The following is a 23,639-nucleotide window of genomic DNA, read 5'->3' on the forward strand; positions in this document are numbered from 1 at the left end:
TACAGACAAGGCTAGCAGCAGCAGCGCCTAGTCAGACACGTTTCTGGTGTGCAAAGACAGAAAACGCCACGCAGCTGCCACGCAACTGAAAACGCAACAGAAATGCCACGCTCACACCATGCTCACGCCATGCTCACACCACGCAGGCAGTGTGTAGGAGCCCTACGTCACGCAATACACACTCCATTATTAGCACAGAAAAAGCCTGAATGAAACACTTAACTTAAACAGTGATAACACAACTGTACAAAAAAAATCATAATTTTTAACAAAAGAAGGTTTTGTGAATAGTTTAAAGTTTGAATGACATCTGTAGGTGAATGTATGTAGGAGGAATAGCATTTCAAAGAGGAAGAAGCCTGAAGAGGATTTGAAGATTGCTGCATTGACTTCAATGTAAAACATTTTTTGAAAAAATATATAAATGGCAGAAAAAAGTTGAATAGTAGCCATCATGTCCTTAAGGAGCTTAACATTTTGATATTTGAATAGTTTTTGTAGCTGAATATATGCAGAAGAGCTAATATGTATAGCTAATATTCACTAAATCACTTTTGGTGAGGGGTGAAGAGATTTCTGAAGAGTTTTTTAGACAGATTGATAATGTTAGCTAGCTAGCTTCGGTAGCGTCACACTTAGCTTACCTTTCTTTATGCTTCCTTACTAAGTGCTGGAAAAAAAATGTAGGTGGTCCCAGCTGTGTTGGTTAATGAACATTGCAGAATTTATACACTGCTGTGTGTTTTCTTTTAGATGTTGTTTTGCAAATAAACTCTTTAAAAATAAAATAAAAAACTGTAATAAATACAATTAAATTCTATTTTATTTTATTTATAGTGTCAAATCACAACAGGAGGTATCTCAGGACACTTTACAGAGTAGGTCTAGACCACACTATAAATTACAAAGACACAACAATTTGCCACGAGCAAGCATTTGGTGCAACAATGGCGAGGAAAAACTTCCTTTTTACAGGCAGAAACTTGGTCAGACCCTGGCTCTTGGTGGGCGGCCATCTGCCCCTGCCAGTTGGGACACAGAGACACTGATACAGATATACAGAAATACAGAGACACAGATACAGGTATACAGATATACAGAAATATGATTCATAATAATTATAGGATATAATTATATAACAATTGGCCTGATGCGCCGTGGCACTTACAGTTACAAGAAAGGTAATAGAACTATGACTAGAAATAATAGTTGTTGCAGTGTAGCAAAATGTTATTACCAACAACTTGGCTGACATCTCCCAGACAGCAAAAGCTTTTTCTCCTGTCGCCTACATTCACTTTGGGAGTGCGTGTTGAGGGGGGCGGGGAACGAGTAACAGTAACACATTTCAAACTACAAATGAGTTATTGGTTGCATTTGGAACAGGAAGTTTTTCATTTAATCACATTAATGATGTCAACACATAAATCAGACGATACACAGGCAATTTAGTGATATCCCTTGACCGGTCTTGAAATAAAATCTTGAGTCCTCTTTATCCAAGACCGAGTAAAAATATGGTCAATTCTAAGACGACACCTTCAAAAAGTGTTGAGTACTACAACACTGCCAAAGTCATTAGGATTCATCCTCTGGGAACCATCAATGTTCAAGTTCAAGTTTATTGTGATGTGCATTTAAAAGTACAAAGTACAGCGAGAATGCAATGAAATGTTTTCCCTGGCATGTTTGCACAAAGGTTTGTGCCATTTCATCTAATGACATTCCCACCTGCTTTAGCTTTGTGCTAGCAAATGTTACCATGCTTATACAAAGATGGTAAACATGATAAACATAATACCTGCTAAAATTGTTAGCATGCTGATGTTAGCATTTAGTTCAAAATACAGCCTTACAAAATCGCTAGTGTGGCTGCAGACTCTTAATCTTGTTTTGTGATACTGGTGAACTGACCCTATTATTGACATTTAAACACAAAGCAAGACACACACAAGAAAACTTGTTCTTGTGATGATAATAACCTTGCATTTATCATTAGCACTTGTTGGCATGTTTGACTTGAACTCAATATAACATGTCATGCAGTCCACGAGGTCTGAAAAATGAGAAGCCCACAAGAATGAAAAATGAAACTGATTGCAGAAGATGGCGGTGTTGTGTCAATCTCACCTTTTTGTAACAAGCTACCCCCTGATCTACGTATGCAGAGCTGTGAACAAAACCTGTGATTTTCAGTTTCTCTGCAAGGCAGTCAGATGCATTTTGTGGTGAAAAAAAATAAAGTCACGGTGGGGAAAAAGGTCATTTACAAAGCAACTAAGAATGAAACTGGAGATGGTGGTGGTCTTTCAATCTCCCCTTTTTGTAACGTGCTTCTCCCCGATGAGCATATGCAGAGCTGTGAACTAAACCTGCGATTTTTAGTTTCTCTGCAAGGCAGACAGATGAATTTTGGTGTGAATTTATATTGTTGCCATGTATGCAAACTGGCATTTCTTTTCAAGCAATCTGTGAATCTGAGGTAGGATATTAACAATTGACAGCAGTAGTGCTTTGAATCGACTTGTGTTTTTACTTGTTATAACATAACATGCAACTGACACTTTACTACAGCAAATTAGTATTTTATTTCCATAAAGCTGGAGGACTTGCAAGAGACAGATTTAAAAAACAGAAATGTTCAAAATTGCTACAACAGAGGCCCGAAACATCCTGAATTGTCGTCTCTAGTATGAGTAAAAATCGCAAAACATTGAATCCTACATTTCCCATAATGCAACCAATAGCATCTTTTCATTAGACTCTCCCTGTCACTCCCTGCAACTGCCCACATATTTAAACTCCACGCCCCAGTTTGTAACAGACTTTGTTCTGATTTGTAGTCTCCAAGCACTGGCGACCTCTTCGGTAGATAAAACATGATCAAGTGCCCTTTTAGTAGAGAAAACGAGATGCAGTGCACCAATGGGTGCCTTTAAATGGACAAAATGTGATGCAATGCCATATAGGCTGCCCTCATGCTAGAAAACTTTCTGCATGCTGGTGCCCTTTTTATTTTTTTCGCCCCTGCCCCTCAGACAGCCTGAGTCCACCGCTGTCTCCAAGACACAAGAAACTGCGTTTTAATCATAACTTATAAAACTCCCTCCTGAAGCCCGGAAAACCTCACACAGCTGTTTTCACAGAGGAGTTCCCCTTTATAGATTTTTATAAATAATGTTTGGGGCACGTTGAACAGTACATCATGTCCACATTCATGACAACAGCACAACAGGAGCAAACAAAATACACCAATAACAAACAGTTATGTGACACTGGTTTGTGGTTTTGCAACAGGTATATTTTCAGTTACCGAAAGCGGTCCATAAAGTGGGTTGTGAGACATCACCTCAGCGGAACGCATGGGAAAGTATCACAGAGCCTTTGGTGGCCCACAGGGGAAAGTTGTCACATTCACATGTAAGATGAGAGTTTCATATTTAGGAAATCATCAGATACAGTATAAGGGTAATCTGGTTCTCTGGATATTTTTCACCCAAGCCCATTTGTTACGCTGATCCTCGTGATTCGTGTAGATATATCATAGTTCAAAACGATCATTCTGTACTATAACCTCATCTTAACTGTGTTTATGCAGTTTATGCTGCTTGCTATATCACCAAAATGAATCAAATGGCTAGGCGTTATATGGTTTAAAAGTGAATTTATATTCTCTAGCAGAGCTATTGATTAATATGATGATTATTTTATTGTATAATCGATTATTGGTCTATAAAATGTCATAGAATAGTAAAGAAAAAGCCCAAGGTAACTTCTTAGGTGTATTCTAATTAATATAAAATATATATACTACAAACAAGGTATTTGATACAAATAGTTATAAGCCTTTAGGGTTAGTTATAAGCTGACAGGGTCACATTAAGATGACAGCTGATTACAGACCTCTTTTGTCATCAAGGAGATTTTTAACTCAGCTGCTCTTAATGTTACTAAAACTCAAAACTCTTACTGTTTTAACGCCAGCTTCATACCGAAATACTAACTTTTTATGTGATCTAAGTATCGCCAAAAGTCTTAATTATACAAGACATTAACAACAATTGCTTATCAACTTCTATAAAGCACAGGTAAATCAGTGTAATTGCTTCACTAAAGATAGATGCCTATAACCATTACAGATCCACTACCGTGATTGTTATTTTACACACCCTTGTACATCCGTCATAATGTGACACATTATTAAATGTATAGTGTAGATATGATATTGTGTAATATCATAGCCACATAGCATATCATATATTATCATAGATATTATCATAATATCATATATATATATTATTATTATGAATAATTCTTTGTTTGGTTTTATAAATGCTTTGGTGTAGCTTCCACAGCTTCCCCAGTTACAAGCCTGTGAGGTCTACAATGGCTTTGATGAAAATGGTATCATCTCTCAGATAGGGGCTCTTGCCAGCCAGTTTAGCCAGTGGACAGAAGAGCGGGCAGCCACTGGCGATGTTCATCTCACTGATCGGCCGCTGAAAGGAGGTGGAGGTGACATCGGGGCGGAAAGCATCGATGATGTGCTCCCTGTTGTTCTGATCCAAGAGCATTAGAGTCACCTAGGAACAAAGAAGGAGCTTGTTTTGAGCTATTCATTGTGGCGACTATTTATTAAAATAGGTGGAAAGATTGTTTATAAAGTTTTGCTACCTTCTGACTGAATGGCCATTTGAGCAAAGCGTCGCACTTTCCCCTCATGACGACAAAGAACAGTGAAAGGTGCGTTCCTCTGCCCGTCCCATCACCGTTCAAATAAAGCCTCAGACACATTTTGTAGCCGTATTTGCTGGAGTAAAATGCTGTGAGGAATAAAAAGAAGATTCCAGAATGTAAACAGAGTCCAAACACAGTGTCATGTGAGAATAGGAATGACATGTCCACTCCCTGAAGGACAACAAGGGTGTAGTGAAGTGGAATTTCCCCTTACTACACGCCAACACATCAAACCACATGATCTTAGCTCACTCAAATTAAAATAGAACCTTTCAGCTTAGAAATTAAGCCGCTGATTATGCCTTTCGTCTTACCTGGTGAGAACATTGCAGGTGTTCGACCGGCCACAGCATCCTGTCTGCGGCGTGAGAAGTCAGAGATTTTCCACACAAATATCCCATCGTAGGTGCAGAACTGGAGTTCTCGCAGCAGCTGTTCGGTTTCAGACAGCTGCAAGTCTCTCATGGTGACTGTCCGCTCTAGCTGACGCACTTTGTTGGAGAGGTTTTCAATTTTTTCCTGGTCTAAACGATGCTGATGTGAGAAAGCCTCCAACGTAACTGAACTGCGCTCCACCTCTCGGTTTAGGACACACACAATGTTTTCTAAAGCGTTCACCTGTCAAAAAACAGCAACAATTAATTTAGATCCTCATTCAAAACCTAGAAACATTAGCAGTTAACAAAGAGCATCATATCCACTGAGGCTCACCTTTTTGTCCACATCCACAGACTGCATGGAGGCTGCAGCTCCAGAGCCCATAGTGACCCCCTCCTCAGGAGCCCTGTACAGGCCCAGGCCAGAGTCCTCCTGCCACTCTCCGTGAGCAGCAGCATCAGCACGCATCCGAGTCATGGACAGCACCATGGGCAGCAGCAGACGCAAGTGCTCCATGGTGCTGCTGTGCTCATGGTCAGCGAGCTTCCCATTATCTATCTGAGAAACACAACAGAGCTTAATTAGCTACTACTGTACTTAAGACCCAACTGAACTGAAAACCTTTAAACTGCAGGAAATAAATGATGCTACTTTCTGGGATAATCAAATTCTGTTCCAATGAGCAAAATACTAAAATGTACTAAAGTAAATGTTTAACGATTCATCAATCATCATATTTGAGAGTAAAATAAATGTTGTTAATGAAATATCAACTGATTGTTTTGAAAAATTTGGTTTCAAAGCTTATATTTAACAAGTATACCATGAAATATTAAAGACAAAGCAATAATAAACAGTAACGTTTAGGTTATTAATGAATTATTATTTATTAATTAATATTTTAGTTAAAACCCATCTAATCTGCTTAATCAGAACTGGGTGTGGGTTTGGTTTCACAGTGCCATGGCAACATGAACAAACAACGCCTCAATTGTCTTCATATAGACCTCAACAGTCCCGCCCACAGCCGGTTTTGGAAGTAAGAATACAATACAATTTCTCCATTGACAATTGGAGTATAAGCCATAAAATCGTAACCGTCGATGGTAGACTTAAAACCAGCTACGACATGACTAACCGACTGTATATGCTCATATAGACGCCAAGACGCCGTTCTTGGGGCACCAACCTTGTTTTGAAATAAATGTCTTTTATTCGCGATGTCTTGGATAAGTACTTCATTACCCACAATCCTGAACAATCCCACAATGCCACAGTGATGCCTCTGATTGGTGGAACTCATGTAACCGTTAAACCCCGCGAAAGTCCGTGAGAGTCTTTGCTGCTGTACTGTGTAGGCTACTGTAACATTACGGTCTACTGTACGATCTTTAATAAAAAGAAAAAGAAAAAAACCTGTGTTGCGTTTTCTGCACGGTAGACTTATCAGCGCAATCATGATCTCCTTGGCTGCCATGATGCCTTTTTTCAAGGACTTTAAATCGGGTCATGTTATTGAATGTAGTGTGTCCGAGGGTCAGCTTGTGGGTTTTGTAAGGGTCAGCATGAGGGACAAGACCAACAAAGTTGCGGTGAGTTTTTCAGGGAGGTTGGTAACTTTAGTTAACATTATTATATTGTATATTATACGAACACTTTAGCTAGGCTACTGTAGCCTTCACACTGTATGAGTCATATCAATCATTACATGATTACTACTGAAAGAACTGCTATTAACTGTACATTCACTATATGAAAATCACTATGTTTGGAGGAAAAAGTGCGCAAGGCTGTTGTCGGATTGGAAGTTGCTCAAGAGGCTCTTTCGCAGTTGTGTCTTCGACTATATTATTCAGTGGTGCGCGGTGGTTTATGGGATGAGTAGTTCCTTCGCTCGGAAATGAAAATATGTACACAGTCTTGGATCTTTGACTTTTTTTTGGATTTTCTGTTCGTTTTAACACTCAAAATGATATGTTGTATGCTTATGAGTCACATCGTAGCTGGTTAGCCTAAGGCATGGTCTAAAACTCTTTATAGACAGATTTTTCCAGACGTCAATGGGAGACATGAATGGGAAATTTACTTCGGGAACCTAACCTAACTCCTCTCGGAGGAGGGGCAGGACTGTTGAGGTCTATTTGAATTCAAATGTTGCTAAATCCTGATTGGTGCATGGAAGTATGTGACATCATCCTTTTCCAACTGAGTCACTCAACTCACACGAGTCACACCCACCAGTGAAAAAAGCCCAGAGAGAAATCTCTCCAACCAAACTGGCAGAAAATTATGTGTTCATACCCTGCTAAATATGAAGCTAATGCTAGAGGCATTTATCTTAGCATAAAGACTGGTGGCAGTTGGAAACAGGCAGCTAGAATATCGTACATACCACAGATTTACAGCCCACATCACTGAATGGACAGGCACTCTTTGACTTGGCGCAGGATTTGCTGTGGTCATTGAACTGAAGGTAGAATGGACAAAAGAAAAAGGTTAGTTCTCAGTGGACCAGCTCCAAACAGTGCATCAACTCGAAACAGAAAAGTGAAAGTGAAGTACAGAATTACTGGTCAGAAAGAAACTAAGTGGTCATAAAGGGAATTCTAAAAGACACCGTTTCCTTTAACTGTTCAGATGATCAATAAGTATAACTCGCATGCATTTACAGTTTCATGCTACACTACATTACTACATTAGATTTCATGCTATTGTAACATGTATGTTGGCTATTATTTGTGTTTTCTATACATTTATGTGTTTTTATAGCATAGTGTATGTACTTTGGATCATTTGGGGACAGGTGCTGCATGTTTGATTAAGCTTTATATGCTTTTCAGTCTATTCAGTGCATATTCTATGTTCAGGTTCAGTATAAAGAAGCTACCTACATTTTTAGAGTATAACTTCTAAGGGCCTTTGTTCAGAGAGGATATTGTCAAGCAATACCATGCCGAGTTATTTAAAACCACTTTACCATTATAGGAATTAATAATAAAGTCAAAGGGTAATTTGAGGAGCAGCTCAAACCTTTTCTCTTGGGATTTTTTTCTTGCCACAGTCCTTGCATTGTAAGGGGAACTTCAGACAGATCTCATCATGGGCCTGAAATACACCATGAAGGAACATGAGAATATTATTTAGTTTCCATTTATGCAGACACAACCAGCAACTGATTTACACCAGATACGTTATGTCTCACCTTGATGTCTTTAAAGTTGAAGGTCATTTTGCAGTATTTGCAGTTGAGCGTTCTTGCTTCACATTCTCTCTCATTATGTCTGTCCTTGTCTGTACGAAGGATTGAGGTTTGGCAGGCCTCACACTGTATCCGCTCAAATTCACAGCGACCTTCATGTTGAGCCTAAAGATGGAGGACAGATATATTATAACTACATTCTTACTGCCTGCACTACATTCTTACTGTCTGGTATTCGTTGTTTTTTTTTTCTCTAAATGATATCAAAAAAAGACAGTTGCTTTATGGTGTCACAGCACACTTGCATGCATGAGGTGTAATTTGCATGGTAGATATTTAAAATATGTCATAAAAGCTTCTGGCCTTGTGTCAGTTGTTATATTGATGACACACCCTTGTCAATCATTGTTAAGATTTATGCCCTGCACAAATATAACTGCCAGACACACGTGTACATGATAGCAAGCGTGGTACAGGATGTACTGACAGTTGAAATGTGGAAAGAACAAACACCATTTTATCCTATTCATCTTCAGTGCATAACAAAAGCAGGTGAAGGGTAACAACACAAAGCACTTTACTTAATTACAAAAGTCATTATAATTATGTAATTATTTATGTAATTATGTTTTTCCTGTCACCCAATTAGGAGAAATATTCTGAGACATACAATTTAATTATTTGTACTAAAACACAAATAATATACAGAAGTGAGATAAAAAGGAGAGCCATTTAAAACATTTGACTTTAAAACTAAAATAAAATGGGGAAATAGAAAAAGAGGAAATTAAAGCAGAAAGCACAGAAAATAAGAAGAACAAATAACTGAAAAAAGGCCTTTTTTATTTAAAGCTGTAAAGTGCTTGATAATCTAAAATGCCATCGTTTCGAAAAATGCCGGGAAACGAAAGCTCCGCCCCAACCAGAAGGCGGAGTTTATTGCAAGGAAAACATTCTCTTTCATAATGACTATCAACAGCATGCTGGAGCCACAGAGCAGGAACCACAGGTAGGCTAGCCAGTTTTTCGCTTTGACTGTTCACTCTTCAGGCATGCCACACCGGCAGATCTCAAACCGAATAACCAAACCGTATATGAATCATCTTTCCATTCAAATCCCTGCTCTTACTGCGCTACTCAGGCACCATATTTTGTCTATTTTTCCAGCTAGTTTTGGGCGTGTATGGCTAGCTAACATAGCGGCTCTTTCCACACAACAGTGACTAAGATGGCAGCCCACAACTGTTCACACAGACATGTGGGTGTATCACTCAACGCATAGTAATCATTTCTTGAGCACTGCAATCACACACTTTGACCAAATGGTCCAATAAAGCAAGCTCGTATTTATTTATAATGTCAGCAAGCTAACCGGCATCAGCTTGATGTTGTCATTTGAAATACCATCGCCCCATTTTAACATTTCCTGTATAGAGCCTGATCTAGATAACTACAGTAAAACTACAAACAGATAGAAAGGTACAAACATCCGTTGCTCAGAATTAGCATCAGGAAGTCAACTCTTTACTAAACAAACTTACCACACACATAAATATTTACAGTAGAAACAAAACTAGTCATAGAATCACAAGAAACCAGACAGCTTTTATAATTATGACAGGGCTTTTCTGTGATTATACAAACCAGTCTGTCTGAATGATGTAGTTCATGGTCTATCAGGATCCTGTTTTTATATCTAACAGTAAGTATAAATTGATTAGTTCCCTTGTGAACCGGTGCTGTCTAATCTAGTTTCATTATCCTGTTATGGTTAAATTAACCGTTTATCAGCAGTCAAGCTAATCTCGAGATGAAGGGCCTTTTCTATCCTGGTACTTTCCCACTGAGTTGTTGTTCTTAGGTGGTAACATGGGGACTTTCCAGGCTGCTATGTTTCACTTCCTGTTAGGCTGTTACTCTGCTGCTAATGCATTGCATGTAATAAGAGCATGTCTTTCAGCTATAATGTCAACTGAAGGCTGCAGGGGAGAAAAATGTGACTGCAACCCAGAAATGCAGAATATGTCACAGTATACTCTGTGTTGGTGATGATGGTTGACAAAAATACAAAGACACTGACAGTACAGGTTTGGGTGTAGTAAACTGACACTTGTACACAGTTTATATGGGACAGGCAGGGACAAACACAAGTAGAAAGCAGTAAGCACACCCACGATGACAAAAGAACTTTATACTTATACCTCATACTCTTTTATTGAGCCTGTCCAATCACAGCCCTGGTTCAAACACCTGGCAGGCAGACTTGCTATTTCTCGGCCGGCTGCATTGTCTGGAAATGCCTGGTGGGCGAACAAATCATAAAGTCATTCTTTATAATAGCAAACTCTTGCATTGTGCGAGACTGTGGTAAGGGAAACTCCTGTCAGACTGTAGTAAATTGTCTTCTTTTTTTTTTTTTTAAATCAGAGTGGGAGTGAGAGATGGTATACAGATTACAAGGAATATGTCTCATAAAATAACAATGTTGGCTGACGAATGACATACTTCATAACTTACCTCATTACTATTTAGGATGGAAATAGGTTCCTCATATATCTCCTCTTGGCGGCAGGCTTCACAAGGCTTTGGCCCAGAACTGACAAACAAAATAGGTTTGTGACTTGGTTTGGTGCCAACAGTCAGCAACAATTTCCTGCTAATTCGTTACGGGAACGACTGCTGATCAGTATGGACCAGAGCTCAATTAGATGAATCATTCATTGAAAATACAACAGCAGTGAAAAAAGCCTGTAAGCGCTATACAAATTCTGCAATTTGCAACCTTTGATAAGGTGCGGGAAATTGATGAGAAGAAATGTATTAGCTTTTGTAAGACAAATGGATAACACACACAAAAACACAAAGTACATGTGAAATTGTAAATATAGCTTTTGCAAGATAAATGAATAACACATAAAACACAAAGTTGTGTGACTTTCATTTTCGTTTTACATTTAACATGTAATGAAAGTCACACACAACAGGCACTTGACATGTGATAAAAGTGCTTTTTGCTGTTGTGTGAATGTTGGAAGATTAGCAGAATGACACTCCAGAACATACTGTACATGTTATGAATAGTTTAGTTTAAGATATGGTTCTATGATTTGATTTCCTGTACTGTCACCGTATGATTAATGATACTGCCAAAGTATCATTGGACTAATAAGGAATTCATGAACAACCAGTGAGTCAGTGATAGGAAACAAGAACTGGAAAAGAAAACAATGGACACCTTTAAAATGAATCAAGAGGCATGGTCAGATCCTTGTGATTCACTGACTTCAGTTCAAGAGTCCAGTCATGTGAGGGACGAGTCTGAACAAAGTAACTGAGGCGAGCAGAGATAAGAACACAGGGTGTGCTGAAGCATGTCCCGTAAGAGGGTAAGCATTGGGGGGGGATGAGGGGGGGGGGGTAGAGGTTTGCATTTCACACGGCTGTAGGTGGCCCGAGGACCTCCAGTCTACCTGGTGAGCTGCTTGAAGCAGTGTACACAGAAGCGGTGGCCGCACTGAGCCTGGACAGGCTTCCTCAGGACCTGGAGACACTGCTGACATTTGTACTTATTCTCCATAGGCACTGACAGCACACTGAGGGGGATCCCTGGTAAAGAGTTGGTGCAGTCCAACGAGATTCGGGCCATTCTTCTCCATCAATCTGGCACTATATCCTGTGAATGAGTACAACACAGCAACTGTTAGTAGCTAAACACAACCTTTAGAAGTAAAGAAACTTTTACAGCACTTGTGCAATCACGATGTTTTGTATTTTCTCCGACATACCCGTAACTCATACGGGTTAAACTCTTATGGGACATGTATGTCAGTGTTACACCTTCTGTATTAGATGAATCAGCACATGGGTTATTTAGTAGCTGCAGTGAAAGTGCAATACAGGCAGCATCCAAGCCTTTAGGCAAATAATTGTCCAGTTAGTATAGGCTGATTCATCATTGTGATACCAGGTTAAGTTTGGCTACACCCTAAAACACACTTGAATGGTCATAATGCCATGCAAATAACCCATGGCTCTGCATAAAATTTTAAAACATGTAAAACTGTTGAGGCTACAATGGAACATGTGTGTAACTATCATTCATTGATAATGTGAGGAAAAACATTTGTTTTTTAAATGTTATTGGCCAAAATGTAATTATCGCATCACCATTGACTGACTGACATTAGCATGTCTTTGCTGTGACCCTAATGAACCTGGGAACCTTCCAAAATGATTTCCCTAACTAAAAGCCTATATGAGATACGTGCAAAATCTTTTGAGTTATCTGCAGAGACAGAGATACAGACCTTTTGAAAAAAAGACACTAAAACTGGTGACAGATTTGTCTGAGTTACTTTAGAATGTAAACATGGTGGGTGGGGCAGAGGTTTCGTAAAGACAAAACATTGATGCCAAGAGAGCTTTCGCAATATCAGAAAAAGGAAGACTTTTCACTAGTTTATCTTTACTTGTCACTCACTGCATTTCATTATGTTTCTTGTATTTGCTTTCTGTAAACCTCTGTAAACAAGTTTAACTGTTAACTTTGTGTCTGTCAAAACAAATTGAAAATCGATATCCCAGTCCAGACAACAAACAACTATCAATAAAAATGAATTAAAAATTAGAGCCAGACCGATATATCGGCGGGCCGATATTTGGCATTTTCCAAACTATCAGTATCGGCATTTATAATGGCCAATAAATGAATATTTAAAAAATAAAATAAAAACGGACGAAACACCCTTCAACGTTATGAGTGTTGGCATTGCATAGTTCGTCCACCAGAGGGCACTCTACAACGTCCCTGTTGGCAACACTTGTGTATAACCCTTTATGTTTTATATCTTAAGTTTGTATTTTTATACATTTTATGTATCAGAACTTTAATATATTTTGATGTTCCTCTGTTCTGTTGTGACAATAAAACAAACAAGTCTATTTTTAAACTACATTATCATATTATTTTAGTGAGGACTAATAAATAACTACAAATAACTAATGTTAGGGAAATCCGTTTGTTTTGTTACGCGTTTCTGGATTTTTTTTAAAAATACATATCGGCCGATATATTGGAATATCAGATTTTTAAATCACCAAATATTTGTATCGATATCGGCCTAAAAAGTCCTTTATCGGTCGGGCTCTATTAAAAATTATACAAACTATGACAAATGCTAACAGATTGCCATTGCTGTCCCTTATTACAGCTCAGGAGATACTGGCCAAAGCTGTATCATGGCTGTGGTAGACTTACTTTTGCAAATGAAATTTGCAAAACTCTTCTAGAAATGTCTATGAATATTTAATCTGTTAGTAATACATGGTTTATCTGAAAAATCCCTTACGGGTGGGAAAATGAGCAAGCAGTGTTTTTCCCACATCAGTAGATGTCATGTATTGACATATTCCCATACCCCCACATCAAATACTCCATTATTAAATATGCACACAGCTGTTTGTTTTCCTGTCAGTGCCTAACTGGGTTTGGCTTTTACACAGAGCTGCAGAAAATGTTATAAGATGGGGATGAAAATATAACCTTTTTTTTTACTTTATTTATCCAGGTAAGTCGATACAGAACAAATTCTCATTTGCAACGACGACCTGTCACATTCACACAGTTCCACATTCATACCTGGAAGCTGCCATTACAACCACAGCTGGTCACTGAGCAGCTCCACCAGAGCGGTTGGGGTTAAGGGCCTTGCTCAAGGGCACCTCAGTGGTGGTAATGAGGGAGTGACAAGTCTTGCTCTTTCACTTTGCCCACCCAGATTTTATCCTGCCGTCTGGGGATTGAACCCGCAACCGCCCAGTCCCAGGCTCCTTGTCTGCATTAGCCTACAGGTTCTATGATAATATGTAGTTTATCTGGTTTGAACTCTAGACTGTACAAAAGCCAGACAGCTTTGAGCAGTGTTGTCTCCACCTATTCATTTGCTAGAGTCAACTCATGTTTTAAAAAACAGTTCACCCATAAATTAAAATTCAATTTCAATCAAAATGCAACTAATCTTTGCACAAAAACACACAACAAGAAGTTGCATTTCAGTGTTTTCCTGGTTATTTGTGTACACTAGGTGGTGGTAAATATATTTCCAACCTTTTTGAAAGCATACTATTTATCCTGCACAAACTGACTGGGGAATTTTAATGGAAATAGTGTGCCTCTGTAAAAAGCCAGCCATTACAACTTGAACAGATGAGGCTGAGATAGGCTTATTTATTGTGCTGATGTGGCATAAAGTAGGAAATATCTGAATCCTCTTTTTTGGTGAACCCTATATTTTATTTTACAGATGTAGGCCTAAGCACTTTCTCAGACTAAGAAGTGAGATTATATGTGACAGATGGATGGATCAAACCTTAAATGAAACTAGGCAAATTAAAAGGTTACAATGCCCCAAAAATTATTTTTAGAAACCCACAAAAGAGGTGCACATTCCTAAAATCCAATTTCCATGATGGAAATCTCATGATCACAAGACTAATAGCTAGAGCACCTAACTCTCATGCTTATCATGAGACTTAAATTGACCCAAGTGAACATATGACCGATGATAACATAGTAATGCAATCAGCTGCCATTAGTAATAATGGTAAACAGTCAAGCTACAAACAATAATCTTTCTTGTAACATTCATACTCCCTGGCATCTTTTAAATCCCAATTTATAAGATTAAATTACATAGCATTTTCACACCGTTTGAAACATATTGTTGGCAAACTCTTAACTATTACTGACATTTTGTTATCCTTTCTAACAAGACTAAGTCATGTTGATGCAGCATTTTTGTAAAAGTTTGTGTGTCAACATTTTAAATTAATACATTAAATTCATGTTTAAAAATCTTAAATTTCAGTCCTATTACATGGCGAGTGAAACAGCAACATTGGTGATGATCTTACAGTGAATTTCCCTGAATAATGATTAGCAATCATTCAGTTGTCTTGTTTCACCCTAGATTACTTTGTGTCAACCTCAAGAAGGCGGGAAGTTACATACTTCACTTGTTAGAAAAAGCCCAATGATGCTTATCATCGGAAAGTCACAATGTTGTTTCCTGGTATCATTATTTGAATGCATAGTTGACACATTGCCACATCGGGTACATAATGACTAATATTTCTTTACTATTGCAACATAAAGTAGTAAAACTGTTCTGTCATGTTTCATTTGATGAAACATGTCCAAATGGAACAAAAAGGTAAACGATTCAATAAGTCATAAAAACACTGCCTTGCAGTTAACAATGAATACCCAAACTCTTGTTTACTTTATGTATCCATAGAAACAGTGAGAGGGTAGCAATTCTAAACCCAGTAAAAACAAACATTAATCTCATGTAGAAACCATGCTGATTTTCTTTATAGTACACTCCACCATCCTGAAAAGACTAACAAACAGACGAGAATCTTTGCACACTGTGGCTAAAAATGTCAGAAACAACATTAAAAGCAGCCATACACAAAGTACAAACATTACTAAACTTTAAAGTATGAGCTGTAATAAAAAATAAAATAAAAATACCTTGTTTTTTTAACTGTATCCTAAGTAATCTGGCCTTTAAGTTACAATTGGGAAACGTTTGTGAAAGAAACAACACTAATAGCTGCATTCACAATCAAAACAATGCCTTGAAAAGTAAAGTACAACCAAGCTATCCCTGCAGTCTCCACATTCATTACTTTTGTGTCACAAACAACTGTCCCTTACTGGTTTTTTTTTTTTAAAGCCAGTAGCAGCTACGTGTATCTGAAGCCTGAAAAACACCATCTGCTCTGCCATCTCCCTGTATGCTCGTCCTCTCGGTTCGCCATGTCCTTGGTCAGTTTTTGTTTTACACCCATGTCAAGGGTTTCTACATTTTATGTGAACCTCTCCACCCTGCGTGTGATACTAACTGCACTAAAACCAAACCGGAATCTCTTTAACGTTACTCACCCAGAGTCTGCTTGTTCACCTTATAAACGCAACCGACACAACACCAAGTATTTAGCTAAGTTACACCCTAATCCACGTCACTGCTGAACGCCACTCTCGTGGGTAGTCCTCTACAATAATCTTCTGGACTTATTTTTTGCATTTGCATTTGCGTAGGCCATAGCTAAACATTTAACTTGCACTTCAACTTGGCTTGTATGAGTAACGTTAGCTAACTTACACAACTTCAGCCAAATGCTATGTTTCAGGTTTCACTAACCTATTACTATAGGTTTTGCGAATGATTTACTCAGTTGGCAAATTTCTAGCTAAGCTAGCTAGTCATCTGGCAAGTTTTATTTTAATTAAATTTTTTTTATCATCTGGCAAGTAGAAACACAGGCTAACTAACCTTGACGTCTTCACTTTGCCTCAGCCGACAGACAGAAAACAAAACTTTGTCCGCTATCGCATAAGAAGGACAGCTCAACCTTTAGCTAGCTATGTTTACAATTTATTGCGACATGCGCCGCTTACTTTTACAGATAAAGCAGCTGGCGAGAACGGAGGCAGTGCATTGACCAACCCGCTCCTTCACCAGGCTGCCCCGGAGAAGAAAGCAAGTGTCACATCAGATGACGCATGCGCATCAGCGTTCACATAATAGCCACAATGTGGCTGTACGCTGGTAGACTTTTCCAATGGTTACATCAGCGACAATACGTTTTGATCTCCAAAGGTATGAGTTTCTACAGCTAACGTTGCGCGTTTCTGCGTTATTTGAAAAAGCGAAAAGCTACTAATATATTTTAAATATATAGCTAGATGTTAGTTAACGTTACTGTTTTAATGTAGACAGAAATGCATGTCGAAGCCTAGCTGGCAGCATATCACAGAGGGTAGCTAGCTACTCTACGTGAACGTTGCACACACTTACACACTCCTCAGCTAACCGCTAAGTTAACGTTATGTAGTAACCTAGCATCACATAGATTTCACTAATTATGTTGTAGTAGCTTAACGTTAAGGATTAATATTGATTGCTTCCATGGGTGAACCAAATGGATAGATGGATGTAGCTCGCACATTGCGTTATCTTAAAAAGTAACGTTAATTGAAAATTAAAATGTCAGTGATCGTGGTGATATTCCTAAACTAAACTGAAATGAGTATTATATAAATAAACAGACAGCTTATTATGAATGATGAGCTAGTCACTCTTTTCAGTGGAGCGAGATGAAGCCTAAACTTTCCAGCAAATTGGTACGCAAAGGGTTCATTCATTATGTGCACACAAAACCACCTGTTGGTCAAGAGTGTAAAACAGATGATCTCAACCATCTGTATATTGTGCCAGTAAAGGCTTGGTATATAATGACTGTCAACAATGGAAAAAAGAAAGAAATCAATTTCAATGTAATACATGTAGGGGTCGACCGATACTGTTTTTTTTTCAGGGCCGATACCGATTACTTGTAGTTAATGAAACCTATAAGGGATATTTGGAACCAATATGCATTTGCAGTAAAAATCTTTTAGTCAAAATTAACATTTTGGAATGTTACAAACACAAAAGTTGAAATGCTTCAGGCAAGTATGTTATACAACTGACACACTAAACATAATACACAGTACTTGTTTAACTATGGAAATTATGTAGAGGGGAGAAGTTATCCATTTTATTCAGGAACAATAATTTCTCAAATTTGTTAGAGTTTTGGCGTCATCACATTGGTCTAAAACAATACAAGCCTCAAAACACACTTCATGCTAAACTTCCAGGATGACTTGACACATGCTCCGAAGCCTCGGCACAGCACAGCAATACTTTTCAGATGTTTTGTAAGTAGAGGAGAACTAAAAAGAAGAAAATTAACATTTCTTTGCCATAAAAATCTCACAAATGATAAATATTTTCATTCAGATTTTCACAAAATACTATACATCTTTCTCTCAAACATGAGCATGCGTGGTATACTGCAGTCTTTTTCAGTAAATTGCTGGTTTTACTGGCTTCTGTAGAGCATACCAAAGGTTTTTGCCTCGATATACATCATTATCAATAAGCTGAGTTGTTATTTGAGGGCAATACAACAAATATCAAGTGCATTATTGCATTGTCTTGGTCCAGTTGTCAAATGTTTCTCATGCTGCTCCTTCTTTTTCTCAGCAGTGTGCGCCCACCAGGTGCACAGTAGTAGCACTGGGTTTACAGACAGCTGTTATAATGGGCTGTATCCTGGACATATCCACACCACCCACATCCAGAAAGCCATGTTGGCTGTTGGGTCAGGTGTGGCTGCACTACACGACCCCTACAGACATGGTGAGACTCACATAAATCCCGTTTTGATCTGGTATTAAAATCCAATCTGAGTGATCAGATCACAAGTGGTCACTCAAGACACATTTGGCGACACATTCTACTGCCTGGTGGGAACAAACATACTTAGAGCTGTACGGTCGGATTACTCAGGACAGATGTTAAAACCAGGTCAAAACAGGCCCATACATTAACATGGGGCTCAGGCTGCATTCTCTGTTGTTGTCTGTGCTTTTCTTTCTTTCCCTTTTCATCTCCCCTTCTTCTTTGTTTAAAAAAAAAGCCTTCCCATGGGCGGAGTGGTTCTGACGCATACAAATATAACTGCAGCGCCGGGTTTGATTCTGGCTGGGGAAATATTTTGTATGCCAATCCCCCTGCTTTTCCTGCCTGTATCTCTGCTATCAAATCAAGGCAATCTGAAAAAGTAGTTCAGTCCGTAGAGAGTTGGGTTAGGAACCGGAGGGTCACTGGTTCAAGTCCCCGTACGGAGTGTGGACTGGTAGCTGGAGAGGTGCCAGTTCACTGCCAAGGTGCTCTTGAGCAAGGCACCGAACCCCCAACTTCTCAGGGCGCTCCTCCAATGAGCAGCCCCCTCACTCTGACATCTCACCATTAGTGTGTTTAGCATGTAGTCTGTAGTCCTGAGCACCCGCCCACGTGAGATGTTTGTGCCAGAATTGCAAGCAGAGTTTGGAAGCGCAAATGAGAAAGCTGGGAGCAAAACTGCAAACGTGATGGAGAGGGCAAAAGACTGATCACTGAGAAAGAAGCAGAGGGAACTGTAAACAAAAGGATATAATATCAAACAAATAAAATACCAATAGTTTACAACTACACAAGTGTTTTGTTTGCAAGTTTTAAGTTTTACCTTTTTGAGGTGATAATTTGTTTTGCTCGAGTTAGTGTTTTTTGTTTGATAACTAAAAATAATCCCATAGGATTGGCTGTGGTACTTAATTGTGTGAAATTAATCTCTCAGCAATACATTCTAACTGAATGCTAAAATGTTTAATTATACATTTTTGCCTTATGACTAAATTACAAGACAAAGTCTGATGTCTCCATGTTCAGAGTGTTTCTTCTTTTTCATTTTCCAGTGAAATAATACAAACGTTTGGGACTGTACCTGACGTCCTTTTCTCATGTAACCTACCAAGTACAGATGCTCATTCTCAATCGTGTATTCTCTGGAGACCACTGTTACATGCTTTTAAAATTTCTTGGAAACAGAAATGAGAGTAGCTACAACGTGAGTGCACTTACCCTGAAAGTTTCAGGGAGGAAGAGAGCACTAACACCTGTTAGTGAGGGCTACACCTGGCTTTTAATCCCCAGTATCGTTTGATCTCCAAAAATGCTGTATCCTACAATTTTTTAAATGCCTTTTTCATTTGCCCCTTTCTGCCTGGTAAACACCCAGGTCATTCCAACACCACAGCCCCAGTTTGTAATGCAGGCACTCTGTTAAAACGTTGTACTATCCAAACACAAACCGAGAAAACTATGATGACATCACCAGACTTGACATTTTCAGCCAGACATTTTCTCAGACTAAAGCCACAGAAGACATTGAACAGCTGTTTTCACAGGCTGACTAGTACTCCCAGTGATGAGTAAACTGATCCTTATGTGTAAATTTGCTGGATTGCCCCTTAAAAAAGTCCATTTAAGCCATATAACACACTTTATTTTTAGACAAACTGCATATTCTTAAACTGTATATTATCAATGTAACAAATATTTTAGTTAATGTATGCCATTTTGGGGCAATCAATTATTAGATTGTAGGTTTATCAGCAAAACATTTCTTTATTTCTGTATTGTACATTTAATACCATATAATGTGTGAAACTCTCCCTACAGACATGGTTGCAGTGCTTGGGGAGGCGACAGGACACCTAGCATTGATAAATCTCAGGGACAAGATGAGAAACGACCCTGAAGGCTACACAATCCTTAAGTGAGTCCCTGTAACACTATTCAGAAACTTTTTGATTCAGGTGCTTTTAAATGGCATTTTCTCTACTGTGAATTAAATTTGATTTAGTCTTGCGTGTTAATGACAGAGAAAGGCCCCGGATCCGGCTGTCTACACTTGATCTAAGCGAGATGGCCTCTCTGCCAGACGGATCTTTTGGAAGGGAATACCTTCGCTTCCTGGAGGACAATGTGAGTGTTCATGTCAAGACTGATTACATCAAGATAACCAAATTTCCTAAGAAATTCCATTCTTTTACGTTTCCCATTCGGCTTCACTCTAGCATTTGCTTTCCTGTTCTGTCAGGATGTGACCCCCGACTCTAGGGCAGACGTAAGGTTTGTGGATGATGAGGAGCTAGCTTACGTCATGCAGAGATACAGAGAGGTCCATGATTTGCTGCACACCTTACTGGGCATGCCCACCAACATGTTGGGTGAGTCAGGCTTTACAAGTTAAAATCATATTTAGCAATAGAGTGGATTTTAACACACTTAACTGTCAACTTCCTTCTAGTTTTCTCTGCTTCTTTCATCTGGAATAATCTGGATATTTGTTTTTCTTTCCGTCCCTTCTTGCTATTTTCAGGTGAAGTGGCAGTGAAATGGTTCGAAGCTGCTCAGACTGGGCTTCCCATGTGTGCTCTTGGAGCTGTGTTGGGGCCACTTCGGCTGAGTACAAGGTACAATACCAGAGTCTAAACGACAGCACAGTATTGGACCACTGAGACATTTAGTAAGCTCTGTAGCAGTACGAGCAAAGGTATAGGTAGTTAACAGTTTGAATGAAAATCTTTGATACGCTCATAGTATTCATGCTCACCTGTTTCTGTGCACTCACAGCAAAGAACAGAGCTGAGTGCTTAGGGGTTAGGCTGCAACTAACTACGATTTCTGGTTTGGCTTGTTTTGTCTGAGCTACAGACGTGTGTGTGTGTGTGTGTGTGTGTGTGTGTATATATATATATATATATATATATATATGTATATATATATATATATATATATATATATATATATATATATATATATATATATATATATATATATATATATATATAACAAAGAAAACCAGCAAGTATTAATATTTTTTAGACTCAAGCTTTTCGCATTTTTGCTCAAAAAATGAATAAACGATATATCTATTACCAAAAAAGCAGATAAATGTTGGGTTGACTTATCGATTATTCAGCTAATAATTTCAATTGTACTGCTTCATTCGTAAAACAAGGAAGTACTCTAGTATTGATGTAGTACTATTTTAGTAGATAACAAAAGGGCTGAAGGAATCTTTTGGTTCTTTAAAAGGTGTTCCAGGGACTAAAAGTCCAAGGAACTTTGTGTCGAAACGCAGCTTTAGGCTACATAGGCCTTTTCTCTGTTGAACAATTGAACGTTAAAAAGCATTACCCCAACTCTGACAACAATGTAGCCCGTTAAATATTTTATCAGAGAGAAGTATATTGTAAAGAATTATTTTCCTTTTGTCCAGATCTCAGTGATAAGAGGAAACACTCCAACAACTGTATATCATTGTTACCCTCCTGATGAAATGCCTGTAAACCGTCATCTTTACCTGTAAATCATTAATCCTTCCTCATTCAATAACTGAACTTCCTTGTGCTTTTGCGGAACTGTTTTATCATGTTGAACTTTTCAATTCAAATTCAATTTCCTCTCTTGTATCACCTTCTTCTAGCCGCTTAAAGTTGCTGTTCACATCCTTGGGCCCTTGGGCTCTGCGGAATGGTCATCGGGCCCGCTGCGTCCTCAGCATCTTCTACGAGAGACGATGGGCGCAGAGCATCGAAGACCTCCGACAAGAGCTCAACATAGAGCCACCTCCTGTCATAGTCAGGGCTACCGAAAAGAGGAACACCTGAGAAAGACACAAAAAAAGATTAATGATGCAGGGATCACCTGATAAGACTTTTTTTATTGTGGACAAACACAAAATATTTGAAGTGTTATACTGTGGCGGAGAATGCTATTAATGCCTGAGGGAATTTCACAATTGCCAAACTTTGGCGTGTCAACTTTTACTTAGAATTGTGACTCATTTTGAGTGAACACATTTCAGCTGATGAAATGCTCAAGTTTTTCTGCTCTTCTGATGCTTCTAGATAGCAGGTCACGTTCAGTCGCCATCTGTTGTTGCAAATGTGACAGAAAGTGGGTATTTGTATCAAGTACCAAAATAAATGAAAATACTTAATTATTACATTACACCATTGGTCCATTATTATAATGTTCATGCCAATATTTCCGTGACAATTTATCTTGTTTAATATTGCTGTGAACTTAGGACTAGTTGCTGCTTGCACCTTATTTCAATAATTGTTTTATCTTTTCTTGTTTTACTTTTAAGGGAGTCTATTGTAACACCTGGCCAGGGACTACAGATGAAAACTAGCCTTTTGGCTAATTCTGGCATTTTTTAAAGAAATGTTCATTAAAATGCACTGTCTTTTCAATTAACAATTAAATGTTCATGTTCATGTGTAGTTGTACTACTCACACTTATGGGTGGGAAAGGAGCAGCTGTTTAGTGCAGCTGCTTCTGTTATTTCATCCCATACTGAATAAATGATGCCTCTCTTTTTAACAGTAATAATAAAACGTTAACAGGAAGTCAAACTGCTTGGCAGGTGTATGAAATGACATGAGCAAACCCGTTGTCAAAAAATACCCTTTAATCTTTCCAGTTAAATGCATTTTCCTCGTGAGAACCAATTTCAAGGTTATCATGGTTATTTGTGAGCTTGTGTGTGTGGATCACGTGTTATTCCACAGCTCAGAAAACATAAAGACCTTTCCATTAAATGCTGTCATACGTTTAGTTCAGTGTCGTTGTGCAACTTTATATCTCCCCATGGTTCTTTGGACACAATACACAAAGATAAGCCATGATTTTACTTGCGTTGCTTTGTGGATATGACGGTTACATGTAAATACTAACCCCTATGATGATGTGTTTCCCTCCAAATTAAGGAGTAAAAACTTCCTCTCTGCATTTTATTGTTGTGCATCACATTTTATAATTTCTTTCTGCAATTTAGCCAGTTAAAATGCAAATAACATTTTAAGTTACATAT

At 38.5% G+C, this 23,639-nt stretch overlaps 2 protein-coding genes across 4 annotated transcripts; one reads left to right on the forward strand and one right to left on the reverse strand.

Moving 5' to 3' along the window:
- Positions 1 to 1,604: 1,604 nt before the first annotated feature.
- traf2b (Tnf receptor-associated factor 2b) lies at positions 1,605 to 11,960 on the reverse strand. The gene is made up of 10 exons (XM_078270902.1): positions 11,785 to 11,960; positions 10,832 to 10,910; positions 10,516 to 10,614; positions 8,318 to 8,479; positions 8,146 to 8,220; positions 7,508 to 7,582; positions 5,449 to 5,673; positions 5,052 to 5,355; positions 4,675 to 4,823; positions 1,605 to 4,583 (listed from the first exon to the last, which is right to left on the reverse strand). The coding sequence occupies exons 1-10, from the start codon at positions 11,958 to 11,960 to the stop codon at positions 4,365 to 4,367; spliced, it is 1,563 nt and encodes a 520-aa protein (XP_078127028.1). The 3' UTR covers positions 1,605 to 4,364.
- On the forward strand, positions 11,922 to 23,383 carry coq4 (coenzyme Q4 homolog (S. cerevisiae)). Of its 3 annotated transcripts, none has more exons than XM_078270904.1 (7): positions 16,878 to 16,980; positions 18,412 to 18,567; positions 20,431 to 20,527; positions 20,634 to 20,736; positions 20,852 to 20,981; positions 21,134 to 21,227; positions 22,244 to 23,383. In XM_078270904.1, exons 1-7 carry the CDS (start codon positions 16,884 to 16,886, stop codon positions 22,425 to 22,427), a joined length of 861 nt encoding a protein of 286 aa, XP_078127030.1. In that variant the 5' UTR covers positions 16,878 to 16,883; the 3' UTR covers positions 22,428 to 23,383. The 3 variants fall into 3 exon arrangements, with proteins under 3 accessions (XP_078127032.1, XP_078127030.1, XP_078127031.1); XM_078270905.1 differs by having other exon boundaries at positions 18,415 to 18,567; XM_078270906.1 differs by lacking the exons at positions 16,878 to 16,980; positions 18,412 to 18,567 and adding an exon at positions 11,922 to 12,013.
- Positions 23,384 to 23,639: the final 256 nt, after the last annotated feature.

The sequence above is a fragment of the Sander vitreus genome, chromosome 16, assembly GCF_031162955.1.
Source record: "Sander vitreus isolate 19-12246 chromosome 16, sanVit1, whole genome shotgun sequence".
Taxonomy (NCBI): Eukaryota; Metazoa; Chordata; class Actinopteri; order Perciformes; family Percidae; genus Sander; species Sander vitreus.